General features: G+C 55.8%; 4 protein-coding genes across 4 annotated transcripts; 2 read left to right on the forward strand and 2 right to left on the reverse strand.

Moving 5' to 3' along the window:
- Positions 1-304: 304 nt before the first annotated feature.
- CDEST_14160 (Putative auxiliary Activity family 9) lies at positions 305-1,437 on the reverse strand (the record flags this gene model as incomplete). Its single annotated transcript, XM_062930316.1, has 6 exons — positions 305-349; positions 418-472; positions 572-716; positions 802-1,009; positions 1,121-1,299; positions 1,374-1,437. 6 exons carry the CDS (start codon positions 1,435-1,437, stop codon positions 305-307), a joined length of 696 nt encoding a protein of 231 aa, XP_062786367.1.
- A 765-nt stretch (positions 1,438-2,202) lies between these two features.
- On the reverse strand, positions 2,203-3,342 carry CDEST_14161 (Putative auxiliary Activity family 9; the record flags this gene model as incomplete). The annotated part of the gene is made up of 4 exons (XM_062930317.1): positions 2,203-2,778; positions 2,837-2,952; positions 3,002-3,137; positions 3,189-3,342. The coding sequence occupies 4 exons, from the start codon at positions 3,340-3,342 to the stop codon at positions 2,438-2,440; spliced, it is 747 nt and encodes a 248-aa protein (XP_062786368.1). The 3' UTR covers positions 2,203-2,437.
- Positions 3,343-9,065: 5,723 nt separating this feature from the next.
- Positions 9,066-11,465, forward strand: CDEST_14162 (Putative major facilitator, sugar transporter, major facilitator superfamily). Its single transcript, XM_062930318.1, has 5 exons — positions 9,066-9,457; positions 9,529-9,817; positions 9,889-10,333; positions 10,430-10,838; positions 10,955-11,465. The coding sequence occupies exons 1-5, from the start codon at positions 9,332-9,334 to the stop codon at positions 11,282-11,284; spliced, it is 1,599 nt and encodes a 532-aa protein (XP_062786369.1). The 5' UTR covers positions 9,066-9,331; the 3' UTR covers positions 11,285-11,465.
- A 1,149-nt stretch (positions 11,466-12,614) lies between these two features.
- On the forward strand, positions 12,615-12,917 carry CDEST_14163 (uncharacterized protein; the record flags this gene model as incomplete). Its single annotated transcript, XM_062930319.1, has 1 exon — positions 12,615-12,917. The coding sequence occupies one exon, from the start codon at positions 12,615-12,617 to the stop codon at positions 12,912-12,914; it is 300 nt and encodes a 99-aa protein (XP_062786370.1). The 3' UTR covers positions 12,915-12,917.
- Between the last annotated feature and the right edge of the window lie 463 nt (positions 12,918-13,380).

Genomic DNA, 13,380 nt, shown 5'->3' on the forward strand with positions numbered 1-13,380 from the left:
CAATGCACAATTGCTTACACTTAGCCCATGCATGGCTTAGTCTTATGAAACTAGTTGTACAACTGCCGGCGGCACGCGCCAGGGTTAGCCGGTCATCGGTGCTGCGAGCCGCGGCCGAAACAAAGCTCGCGCCCGCAGGACGACCGTCCGGATACGTCGTACGCGTCCCGGGAGCGGGCCGCGGAATCCACGGGGCTCCTCTCTCTCTCTCTCTCTCTCGCGCGCGCGCGCGCAGTTGTGACGAGACCAAATCGCGGCCCCACCCCCCTCTCCTCTTCTGCGCCGTAGTCTGCATGGTTCCGGGTTAGCAGCGCGCGACGGGCCCTCCTGGAATGGTGTATGTCGTTGGCTGCCAAGTATCAGCATGAGTCGCTCACGACGGTTGGCTCTTCTTCTGGGGGAGCTTTTCGGACTTACCACAGGGTAGTAGATGTTGATCAAGATGCCAGGCTCACTCCCGGTATATGCCCCACTGGTAGGAGAGGTCAGAACGAGATATAGATCCGAGAACGAGCGAGCGGCCGGAAGAGTGGGAGGTAGGGGATAGGGGTCCGCGACTAGGAAAACATACGGAAAACTGACGGTAGGGGAGAGCTGCCCGTTTCCGGAGCCCGTCACCCTGATCTGCGCGCATGAGATGTAGAACTGGGCTCCGCCCTTGGCGCTGGCTGAGTGCAGTCCGATCTGCTCAATCCTGAGAAGGTACTCTCCGGGGGCTGTCGGTCGTCCATCCGTATGAACGAGTCAGCTTCGATGATAATTCATCTAAAGAGAAAGGGCGGGGAGGGCAGCATGACGTACGGGTGCACGAAGGGATCTGGAAGTTGAAGGCGGCCTTGTTCGAGGCGGGGAAACTAATCTGCCCATTGCCGACTAACGCGCCAAGCTCCCAGATCTTGGCCCACCGACCGCTGCCGTCGTAGGTCGTGACGTTGCCAGACCTGGCGGGCGAGAGCCAGGCGATCACGGGCCCGTCGTGGTAGATGGCCTGGTCCATTGCGAAGCCGACCTGTTTTTACCCCCCACCCAACGAGGATCGTTAGACCGGAGAAGCTACATGTGGCTAATAACAAAGGCTAAAAAAAAACAAGGGGGGAGGGGGGAGGGGGCGGGAGCATACAGTCGATCCGGCGGCGACGGTGGCGATCTGCGTTCCGGGGCCCGACGAGAGGCCGCCGGCGTTACAGACGATATCCCTGCTCAGGACGTCGGTGACGGGGCTGTTATGGTTCGTGTTCTTCCGGACGTGGACGTATTCGCCCGTGTTGCGGCCGCCGACGACGAGGCTCGTGAAGCGGTCTGGGTGGGGAGTCAGCCGTGTAAGCGCTCGAGGGGGGGGGAGGGGGCTCGGCCGGAGACTGGTGACTACTTACAGTGCGCCGAAGCGAGATCGCAGAAGGCGCCTAGGACGGCCAGAGCTGGGACGAAAGTCTTCATCGTGGCGACTCTCCAGGTCCGGAATCTGGCAGGCAGAGGTTGTGGATTATGCTCGACGCAAAAAAGGAGTTGCTGGAGAAGCGAAGCCTGAGAAGGGTAGGACGGCAATCGCGTTCACTTATAGCATATGGCCATCCATGGGTTTGACCCTGGCCAGCGCAACAGACGAACTCGGCGACTCTGAGCCGGCTTGGGCAATGTCGGGCGGGCATGGCGTCCGCAGCTCCGTCGCGGCATTAGCCTAATGGATACGAAGGGGTGTTGAGCTTATATTGCCGAGCCGTCGCGATGTGACCTGCCTGAATGTACCCGGTGGTTTCATCCAAGTTCCGCGTCACGGGGGAGGGGGTTCGGCGCTTGTACGCCTCGGGCTGTGACCTAAAGTGTTGATTCTACCGGACGGCCATGCCTGCATCCTATGGGACGGGGGACGAAGAAGCCGATAACACAATATGAGCATTTGGTTTTCCGAGTTTCTTGGTGTTGGTGACGGACTCACCCTCATAGTCAGGGCTGGGCCACGAGGCCGAGTCATCGTCGGCTTGCGATGTGACTGTGGAGGTCACGCGGGTCGAAAACACCAGCCCTGGTTGTTCTCGCCTGTATACGCGTTGCAGTATCTTGTACATCTAGCAGTATACAGACATAAAGAGAGACCCAGTCGATTCTGATGCTCAATCCCCCAGCCGGGCTGCATTTACATCACTGGGGAATGCCGTTGGTCTTATGCGCTCGAAAACGCGTGATGGTTTAGTTTCGTTTCCCATACCAAAATGTGAAAGACAGTACAATGAACTCAGGTCCCCCCCAAACTAGACAGAAGTCTAATTGCTTGGCTCGACCGTTAACTGGGCACCGTGGAACAATACCCAGCATTCCATAGAAACGAAGTCGTGTTGAATGAAAGTCCTTGAAGCATGATATTGTCCCACATATTCGACCGTCACAAAACTAGCACGTCCACTGAAGATCGTCAACTGATGCGGATTCCATCTGGCTCTCAGAGACTTACCTCCTTGCCTCCCGGAGCCACGTACGAGGTGAATCCAGGCTGGTAAATCTGGAGAACTGTCAGCGTCGCACCTCCCCAAAAGTATTTCCTGGGAACTGTGCCTACGTTGGCGGTGTATCCAGGATCCGTCTCCTTGAAGGCACCAGGGATGCTGAGCGTCGGAGCGAACGCGCTGGCCGGGGCAGAGCTGCCGGTGACGTTGATCTGGGCGCACGAGATGTAGAACTGGGGGACGCCCGCCGGCCACGGGTTGTGAATCCCCAGGTTGTGGATGCGCAGCAGGTACTCGCCATTGGGGAGGCACGTCGGGATCTTGTGCTCGTAGGTTTCTGGGCGACCAGGTCAGCCGAACGGGCGATCAGAGGCATTGCCGTCTCTCGTCCTTACGTCTCAGGGGCCACGTTGCCTGGCTGTTGGAGAAGGTCGGCCCAAAGTCCTTGAACTTGGCCCATTTACCCGAGCCGTCGTAGTCCTGTACGTGAGAGGGGGCCTTGGAAAGGAATCTGGATGTGTGTCAGTGAGCATACCTAGAAACTGCGGTCCCTGGCTGACAGAGATATGGGTCCCTGGTGGTAGACCGCGGTGTCGAGGGTGAAGGTGAACGAGTCACCCGGCTTGACGTTGGCCACCGTGGTCTGCGCACCGCTGGCGCCGCCCACGTTGCATCGTAGGTCGTTGGAGGCGAGGTCTGAATCTTGTTAGTAAGTCTCCAATACTCGAGCAAGAAAGACGCACTGACCTGTCACGGGGGAGTTGTAGTTGGTGTTCTTGCGGATGTGTTGGAAGACGCCGTACTTGGTGGAACCGATAGATAGCTGCTGGAAGATGTAGTGACCGGAGACTTCGTTGAAGGCCACCGCAAGGGCGATTATGAGAGCGAGAAACTTCATCATGGGCAGTTGTGGGCTACAATGAGTATGATGGCAAATCGAGTCGAAGATTTGAGGTCAGATAAGAGGGAGAGAGATTGCTTTTGAACATTGGTGACTTGAGAAACCAGCATTTGAGGGAACGATGACATTTTCTACCGCCTTCCGCATATTGTGAACGAAATGGTACGGATGTAATCGTTCCCTGGCCCAATCTCGAGGGGGGGATCCTTGATTAGTCCGTAGCAACAAGGGCGCTAGGCGACTGGGTCACTTCGGACACTGCTGTGAGGCACCGTAGCGTACCATCACGAACTGCCGGCCGCGTGACGGCCCTGTCGGTAGGTCGGAGTCGGGGACTGATGATCTGGTTCACTGGCTGCAATATAGGTGACCAATATCCAGAGCTCGTCGGAGCGGCACGAAATTTGAAGCCATATACGTGGGGTCCAAATGATGACCCGACGAGAGTACCTCTCGTTTGCCATCAGGGAGTTGCCCACACACGTACGCACTTGAGCCTGGAACTAGCCGGATAAAGTGAAAAGATTCCCCATTGATGAGAAGTAGATCACTGTCTACATTCCGGGAATATTGGACTTTGAACGACGAGAAGAGAGACGTTCATCCGGCAAGTAGTAAATGGTATAGTGTCCGGAACAAATACGCCAGTAGACGTTCGGCCACTATTTACCAAAGCAACACCTACCGGCAGAAGTCGAGCGTAAGACTTGGCCTCCATTTGCCGGCAGAAGCGCCCCGGACTTTCAATCTACTTAGATTAAGCTTGTCGGGGATTACATTTTAGCCGTCTCGTCACTCGACATACTTCCGCCCTGGCCGATCACTTCAGTGATTAAGCTTACGCGTGAGTGAAATGTGTCTCCGGACTAGGTGATGGGGTGTAGTAGAACAGAGCCAGAGCAGGAGGAGAAGACGATGGGTGCCTGGGAAAGCAGCTACAACGCGACTCTGAACGATTGAGAACCGGCAACCAGTTGTCGCAACTCGTCAACGTCTTGTGGAAACGCACTTGATTGCGACCAAACAACCCAGCAGCCTCAAAAGAATAGACATTGTGTAAGATTCGAGTCATCTAGTAGATGTTTGTGGGAAGTCCCTGATCCCACGCAAGGTGATGACCTCGAGACGGAGGTCCACGGAGCCACAGCCTCCGCGTGTGGAGCGGGGTGCTGTTCCACACGCCAAGGGATCGACAGAGTTTGCGGAGGCGGCCGGAAGGGCAACTCTTGGCAGCTGTTGGCAATTCGAGTTCCCTGACATGAAGCGGACTCGGGATGGTCGCAATGTATGCCCGGGCGGTTTGACCACCGTCCTCCGAGCTCCCCGTTGACGACGCGAACATGACGCTCCAAGGCCGGGAACAGCAAGAGCAAACCGTTTTGTTTCATCCTAGATTCGCACACCAGGAATTGCGAACAGTTCTGGTACAGTGTGGATGCAGTCCAGAAACCTGCCCGGTTGTGATCGCGATACCGGGCCCGAGTATCGGCGACCGTTCCGATCCGAAAAGTGGGGGCAATCTTCACGTCCGGAACGGAGGAGCTCCCGGAGCTTTGGTTTACTTCGGTGACACCCTTCCGGGATTGGCACTCTTCAAACATGACCGCCTATATGTCAATAGAAAACGGCGACTTGGATGCCGTCATACCGAAAAGTGCCGGTTGGCAAGACTATCTGCATCACGATTGGCGACGTTTCCGATCGAGGTGAACATACCTGGGCCGAGCCTAAACTTTCGGCCCGAAAACGTGCTGGGGATGGAGAGAGTTTACCCTGCGCTCTGTGCCTGGGTACACAAGAGATCTGATATCGAATCCGGGGAGGGAGGGGGAGAGAACATGGATCGTTCTCATGCCAGCTCTCAACACCCTCCGCGGATAAATATTTGCCGAGGCAGACGGCGACGGATGCGGATCGCCCTCCCCCAAATCGTGCCATCCCCAGATCTGGGTATCCTGGTTGTGCGCGTGGCGCAAAAGTTATGCAATGGCCCGATACCCAGAGACTCAAACCTTGCGTGGGACATTGGGAAGCAGTTAGTAGCTGTAGCGGCAGGTCTGACGTCAAAAAGACGAGGCCTTCACGGCCTCAGATTAGCTGTTGACCAGGGAATTCCTTTGGAAAGTAGTCAAGTGGAAGACCCAAAGAGGATTCAGTCTTCCTAGTAGCTTCTTAGAATCCCGATCGGTATGCGCGTGCCCCGTCATCAGGATGGCAGGCGCAAAGACTTCAAGGATAGGCTGGCGGGGACGATCAGAAAGCTGCGGAAGATGTCCAGACCTGTGTAACCGTCCTATGCCCTTTGGACGTTTGGTATTTGGGAAATGACGAGTTCGACGGGTCGATGGTGGTTGTGGACTCGACTGGAGCTCTTGCAGCGTGTTTGACGTTCGTGCTCTGCAACCTCTGTCTTTTCATGCTCGGTGACCGGGGGTAAACTTGTATTAGGAAAACATCGCCGAAGGCCCCTCTGGAGGGATCACGATGAAGGCCGATTTTGCCTGGATGATGTCTCCGGGGACGCGTGTTCTCTGTCCGCTGAAACTCTGATCTGATGAGAGAGAAGAAGAAGAAGAAGAAGAAGGTTAAAGACGGGGTGCCAGATCGCACACGGGGGGCGGGGGCGGGTTCTAAGTCTTCTTACCTCCAACGAAGCCTGCGGCGTCAAGCGGCAAGACGCAACAAGCATGGCCAGCCGATAGTCGAACCATCTCAAGAAAGTCACTGGGGATGACGACCCCGCGTTCCTGGAGATATCGGGCCGTTGGTGGGACTGTTAGAAGAGCGTGAGTTGTATGCATGCGATGGACCCGGCAATGAATTGTTGAACACGCCGCAATCGTGTCATGATGGTACCAACGGGCGGGCAGGAAGGGGTGCGGCATGCCTGACGACGGCTGAGATGAAGTTGTCGGAGGCGGAAAGATTCTATAACCTGCAATGCCTGCCGTGATGCCCTGCAGACGTATGTCGATGGGACCTGGGGAAAGGCGCGAAGAAGGACCGAAAAAGGCAGCGGAAGTGCGAGCGAATGCAGCGACGGGGGAGGGAGAGCAAACTGCATGATAGACGCAGTACTGTGCAGTGTGTGTGTGTGTGTGTGTGTGTGTTCGGACAAAACCAACGGGCCAAGGATCAAAGTGCTAAGCTTTGGGCTGACTGAGGAACGATGACCGGGATGAGAGTCAGGGCCAGATCCAGGGCCAGGACATGGATGTGAAGTTGGGATTACAAGTTGATCATGTGTACTGTAATCTGTAGTTGACGGGGACTCGCGCAGCAGGAGCAGCCATCAGTGTATCCGAGTTCTATGAATCAATGGGCCAAGAAGGATTTTTTGTTGATGGCAACGATGAACGGCCAGACTCTAGATGGTGTGAGGGGCGCCGAATCACAAGCCGGTCGGTCATGGGAGTCGATGGACGCCGCTGACGTGTAAGAGCCGAGTCGACGATCCAACGGCCAGGGGCTTATTTGGATGACCAGCCAACTCCATCTCATGATCATGATGGGCGTTTAATGCAAAGATGGTTGATTACAATGAGTTATGCACCTCCTCCCCCCCCCGGATGAAAAAATTTGCGGCCAAAGAGATTTCAGCGAGAACAGAGCAGCCATTGTAGTGGTGCATTGCCTTTGGACGAGGGTAAGAAAGAAAAAAACCAGTTATAGGAATGACCATCTCCTGATGGGATGTAGCGAGAGAAACAGCGAAGGACAGGAGTAGAGTCGTAACAACGAATGAGAAGGGGCGTCTGAGAGCGTGCGGATGGGGCAGAGAAATAAGGAAACGGGCCGAAAGGGAGTTTGGGGGCCGATCATGACAGGGGGTGGCCGGTCTCGACAGACTTACACCACAATTACAGTAGTCAGTATCCGTACTCTGTACTCTGTACAGTATTTGGAGACGAGGGGGAGTCTGGGGTAACACACACACACACTGAGCCGAGGCCATGCGTTGCTTGATTGACACGTTCCAATGAGTCGGGACCAATGATGGAGATGCACGATGGCAAGTTGCATGTCAGATGTCTTGGAACGAGTGGGCAGGAATAGGCGCTGGTCATGAGGGACGAGATGGTGCATGAGCGAAGAGGTAGTGGGTGAGTGAATGGGTGAGTGAATGAGTTAGTGAAGCCTGGATGTGAAGGGTGGAGTAGGCGTTGTGTGGAGAGTGAGAGCCAAGAGTGAGTGAATGAGTGGGCGAGTGAGCCTGAAGAGAGAGCCAAGAGAGGGATTGGCATGTCAAGCTTTGGGGAGAGTCTTGGGATGGGGTCGGGACGGCAGTTGGCGAGGTGGGAATAGTCTTGGCTGCAGTTTCTTCTTACTTACTTACACAGAGATAGATACTGTAGGCTATCTTCCTTGTTGGCTACTCTTTTGTTATTCGCTAGGGAACTGCACTTTCTCTCGGTCTTCATCGGCTCACACATCCAAGAATCCGTCATCGGCATCAAAAATATAAAAATAAAATAATTGGTAGGCGACTTTTCCCCTCTGTTGAGGCGACGGCAACCCCCATGAATGACGAGCAAAAAAGGTTGTTATTGTACCGTCTCACATCCCCTTGCCAATCTCCAAACCCTTCCCATCCACCCCGCCATCCTCCCCCATTATTTTATCCTATTCCCCCATTCTCCAGAAAACCTTGCCAAACATCTGGAAAGACAAGCCGTGGGGATTGTGGGACATACGGGGGAGTAAGTAATCACAGGACACTACAAGTACTTATGCTCGCCGGAGAAAAACTTTTTCTCGTCACCCGCCTCCAGCCCCAGTCCATGGGCAGGCAGTGAACACAAAAAGATCCATAGCTGGCGGTGTTCTCCAGTCCACATAGTATCCGCACTGCTTGCGCCCAACACCCAGTGGGAAAAACAAGCATGAGCCTATCTATTGCTACATCGTAGTCTAGTCGTGTCGATCGATTCCCAGTTGGTCCTACCTATACACATGCCACACTACCTCGTCGGCCCTTGTCGTGTCCATGTGCTACTGCCGTATCCCGAACTGGTCTATTACATCTCACTCACGTTGATCTTCACAATGCCTTTCTTTGCCTGACCGAGAATATAGGTCGTCGGCGACTACTATCTACAAGTACTCAAGCTACCTTGCCTCAACGGTGCACCCAGAAAGACGCCGGATGACAGAAAAGTTACCGTCAACGCCCGCCTCAACGTCTCACTGGTGTGAAACGTCCGCCATCAGGCCGAAGCTACCCCAGGATCCCCTCATCCTTCACACCCTCATCGCTAGTGCCAGTGTCCTCCCTCTCACACCCTGCTGGGGGCTCGTTCGTTGTTGGGGAGGGGTGTGTGCCCCATGGGGACCGTTGCGTGCGACTCTACTCAGTTCTTTACACCAGGTTACTAGACGGGAAGGATTGGACAATATATCCACAACCGAATGCATTCCTCGTCCTACTCTTCTTTTTTTCTTTTGCTGCTTTTTTCTTCGCCACTCACTCAAGTATCCAGTACTACCTGACCGCCCTCGAGATGCATGACTAGCCATGTACTTGATTTGACGACATTGTTCTCTCCCTCCTCTGTCTCTCTACCTTCTCGCTCACCGGCCATACCATGGCCTGCTGGCACGTTCCCCCATTCCCCACATCATCTTGTCTGAACTTGAGGCCCATGACATTAACAGGGACCTGGTCGCCCTTGTCATGGCCTGCATAACCTGGCAAGTGAACTGATGTGGTTTGCGTCGTGCCACCTCCCCCCCCCCCCCCCCCGCGCCTTGTACGATGTATGATCTTATGTGGGAGCTCCGCGTCGCACTGCTCTTCTGGGGAAAAGTTTATATGCTCGACGTTCCCCCTCCTTCTTATACCTCTCGTGCTCCTCGTGCTCAAGTCCTTCCCGCCGCTCAACCCTCTCAAGGAAACCCGAGCAACCTGTAACCCCCTCCCCCTCTTCGACCGGCTCGATTTGAACTTGGACGCCAATCAACTCACCTCAAAACACCAATCGCCGTCACCATGGGTATCAAGCCCGCCGGCGTGCCGGGCAAGGCCTGGCCGGCCATTGCCATTGGCTTCTTTGTCGCGTTCGGAGGTCTGCTGTTCGGATATGACACTGGCACCATCAACGGCATCCTTGAGATGGTATGCCCGCAACACCCCCCCCCCCCCCCCCCTGACCAACACACCGTGGCCTCGGAACTGACCATCCCCAGTCCTACTGGCAACGCCTCTTCAGCACTGGATACGTGAACACCGCCGGCAACCCCGACGTCTCCCCCTCCCAAGAGTCCGCCATCGTCTCCATCCTCTCGGCCGGCACCTTCTTCGGCGCTCTGGCCTCGCCTCTCCTGGCCGATTCCATCGGGCGTCGCCTGGGCCTTGCCGCCTCCTGCTGGGTCTTCAACCTCGGCGTCGTCCTCCAGACGATTGCCACTGACATCCCCGTCTTCCTGGCCGGCCGTTTCTTCGCCGGCTTCGGCGTCGGTTTGATCTCTGCGTTGGGTGAGTCCACCCCCTTGCACCCCTACAGGATCCGTATACAACAGTACACCATACTAACCTTATCCCCCCAGTTCCTCTCTACCAGTCCGAGACCGCTCCCAAATGGATTCGTGGTGCCATTGTCGGTGCCTACCAATGGGCCATCACCATCGGTTTGCTGCTGGCCGCCATCGTCAACAACGCCACCCACAACCGCCAGGACACCGGCTCGTACCGCATCCCCATCGCCATCCAGTTCGCCTGGTCCATCATCCTCTTCGTCGGGATGATCATCCTTCCCGAGACGCCCCGGTTCCTCATCAAGAAAGGCCACGTCGACCGCGCGACCAAGGCGCTGGCGAAGCTCCGCCGCTTGCCCGAGAACGACCCGTACGTCGCCGAGGAGATCGCCGAGATCAAGGCCAACCATGACTTCGAGACCAGCATCGGCACTGCCAGCTACCTCGACTGCTTCCGTCCCCCGGTTCTCAAGCGCCAGTTCACCGGCATGGCCCTGCAGGCGCTGCAGCAGCTCACGTACGTGACCAACCACCTTCCCCCTTCTTCCCTCTCCAACCTCCCAATACAGTGTAGAATCAAGCATCTGTTCTAACAACGCACTCACGTATCCAGCGGAATCAACTTCATCTTCTACTACGGCACGCAGTACTTCCAGAACTCGGGCTTCTCCAACGGTTTCGTCATCGGCATGATCACGTCCTCCATCAACGTCGTGTCGACCCTCCCGGGCATGTACGCCGTCGACCGCTGGGGCCGCCGCCCGATGCTCCTCTGGGGCGCCGTCGGCATGTGCGTCTCGCAGTTCCTCGTCGCCATGCTGGGGACCCTGACCACCGGCCAGGACGACACGGGCAAGATCATCGTGTACAACCTGCCCGCGCAGAAGGCCGCCATTGCCTTTGTGTGCATCTACATCTTCTTCTTCGCGTCCACCTGGGGCCCCCTCGCGTGGGTCGTCAACGGCGAGATCTTTGGTCTCAAGACCCGTGCCAAGTCTCTCTCCCTGTCCACCGCGACAAACGTGAGTTGTACCCTATCTCTCTATCCCTCCCCCCTCCCTCCTCTCTCTCTCTCTTTCTATTTCTTGTCGAAACTGGCCAGCCAACGTACTGACGTTTCCACCCCTCCCCTTCTTAGTGGCTTCTCAACTGGGCCATCGCGTACGCCACCCCCTACCTGGTCAACTACGGCGACGGGTACGCCAACCTGCAGTCCAAGATCTTCTTCGTCTGGTTTGCGTGCTGCTTCCTCTGCATCGCCTTCGTCTACTTCTTCATCTACGAGACCAAGGGCCTGACCCTCGAGGAGGTCGAGGAGCTCTACGCCGAGGTCAGCGTCGCCAGCAAGTCGGCCAACTGGAGGCCCGCCACGACCTTCCGCGAGCGCCAGGCCGCCGAGGGCGACAAGGCCATGCCGCACAACAGCGACGGCGACACCGCCCACCACGAGAAGACGGTCGATGCTTAGATGCCTGCCTGCCGCTTCGCGTGCATGGAGACGTCCGTGTTGGATGTCATGAGGGGGAAGCTGTCAAAAAGCTTGTGTACACATCGACGGGCGGGAGATGCCCTTTTTCTTTACGTTTGTTGAGATACCACCAGTTAGATACATGACCCTTGGGGAATGAACATGAGTAATTTGCTACGCATCATCATCATCATCATCATCATCATCATCATCAGGATTACAAATACGTCCGACGTCCTCTGCCAGTCAGATGAGCTGACCGGAAAACCCTCAGCATGTCGGTATCCGTATCGCGAGAGAGGTCATCATGTCAAGCCACATGCCCGGCCAAAGAGTAATCGCCAAGGGCAGCGAAGACCAACTTCATCATGCGGACTTTGGAAACAGGGATTTAGGTCGGGGAGTTTTAACAGTTGAACTCTTCTCCCGCAGATTCAAAATTGTGACGACAAAGAGTATCCCCCCCCTCCCCCCCCGGGACTCATACCCGCGCCGCGGACCTCATCAGCTCATGAGCCGGCTGCATGCGGTCCAGGTTCCGGCATCCCCTGACTGGTCGGCCCTCCGGCACATCGCTTGGGTCACCTTTTCTGTCGCCATCCGATGATCAGGCGAGGTTCTCCCATACCCGGAATTTGTTCGCCGTAGATCCATTCGTCGTACCGTTTTTTTCTTCTTCTTCTCCATCTCCCTTTGACCCAGGCTTCGCGTTGACTATTGGCTGCTCGACATGTTACCTCAGCCCGGTGTTTACCTCCCTGTCCATCGTCGGCTCAACGCCGGCTACGACCTCATCCGTCGTTGGCTGGTTGAAGTGGGGTGTTTGGCTGCGATGAGCATCCTGTCCGCCCAGCAATAAGTATGGTACTCCGACTGGGTATCACCCGCGCATGATGCCTACCTTTGAAGCTTTATGTGACTGCCAACGTCCTTCAAGTCACAGGGAAATCATATTCCGCCCGTATTCGTGATGTTGAGTGTGCCTTGAAGAGATTCCGGGATGCGGTGAGGAGGATTAGCAGGCTGCATAACGGGCGCCCGTGTTGCCGATGAGGGGTTTCTAATGGTTCAAAAGGAACCCATGAAACCACTAGAAAGACGGGTTTCCGCGGCGCCAGGTGTTCCTCTGCCTGTGATGCGTTGAGCTGGGGCGAATATATAACACGACGTCGTTCCTCGGGGTGAGTCGAGAGTTTTCCATGTCCTCACCGACTGCCAACCTGCCCAGGAACCCTCTTTGAACCAAGTCTTAGTTCACCAAGAGCGAGGATACAGCACGTTTATCGTCGAGTACCAAGCAGTCTGAACCTCATCAACCCTCTGCATCACAATGGCCTCTCGCTACCCCATGCCAAAGACGTACAGTCGGCCCGCCAGGGAGAAGACCAACTCCCCCGCGTCAACCTCGAGCACGATCAAATCCCTCTTTAAGATGCCTCAGTCCTACCCTGTCGTCTCGACTTCAGCGTCGAGGTACCCCCTACCAACGGTGTACACCAACCAGAAGACCACAGAGAGCACACCGGCGGCAAGGGCATATCACCACGCGCAGGGAACGAGTAGCCGGAGGGCCTCGGTCGCGTCGTGGGATACTGTCGACCGGATCAAGGAAGAGCAGACCCGTGTCTGAGCCGGGGAGAGATGTTCGGACAGCAAAGAGTCAGTGGAAGAGGTGTTCTTTTTTACACCAAAAATCGCGGAAAATCTAGGTTGGCTTCTCTCAAGACGGGAGATTCGGAGGGCCATGTAGTGAGGATCTTGGGGAAGCGAGGGTACTACTTGTCTGGATGGTCAGTTGTTTGCAGCTGCTTCTTGTCACATTTTGTTCCTTGCGTTAGCCTCAACAACCATTATACAATTTACTACGTTCCGGTTCGTCGCAAAGGCAGAACGAACGTGCCATTTCTCTGCCGTTCTGTTTGATGGAGCTTGGAGGATCATCATGGTGCCGTGTTGTTGGGTGTCAGCTTCAAGCTGTTTTCAGAAGCAACAGGAATGACGAAACAACCAACGGCTGCGGTGCAACGGCAAATGATTCGGCAGGGTGTCGTTTTATTGTCCATGTTACCGACAAGACCAGCCTCCCTCGAAGCCCT

Source organism: Colletotrichum destructivum, chromosome 9 (genome assembly GCF_034447905.1).
Source record: "Colletotrichum destructivum chromosome 9, complete sequence".
Taxonomy (NCBI): domain Eukaryota; kingdom Fungi; phylum Ascomycota; class Sordariomycetes; order Glomerellales; family Glomerellaceae; genus Colletotrichum; species Colletotrichum destructivum.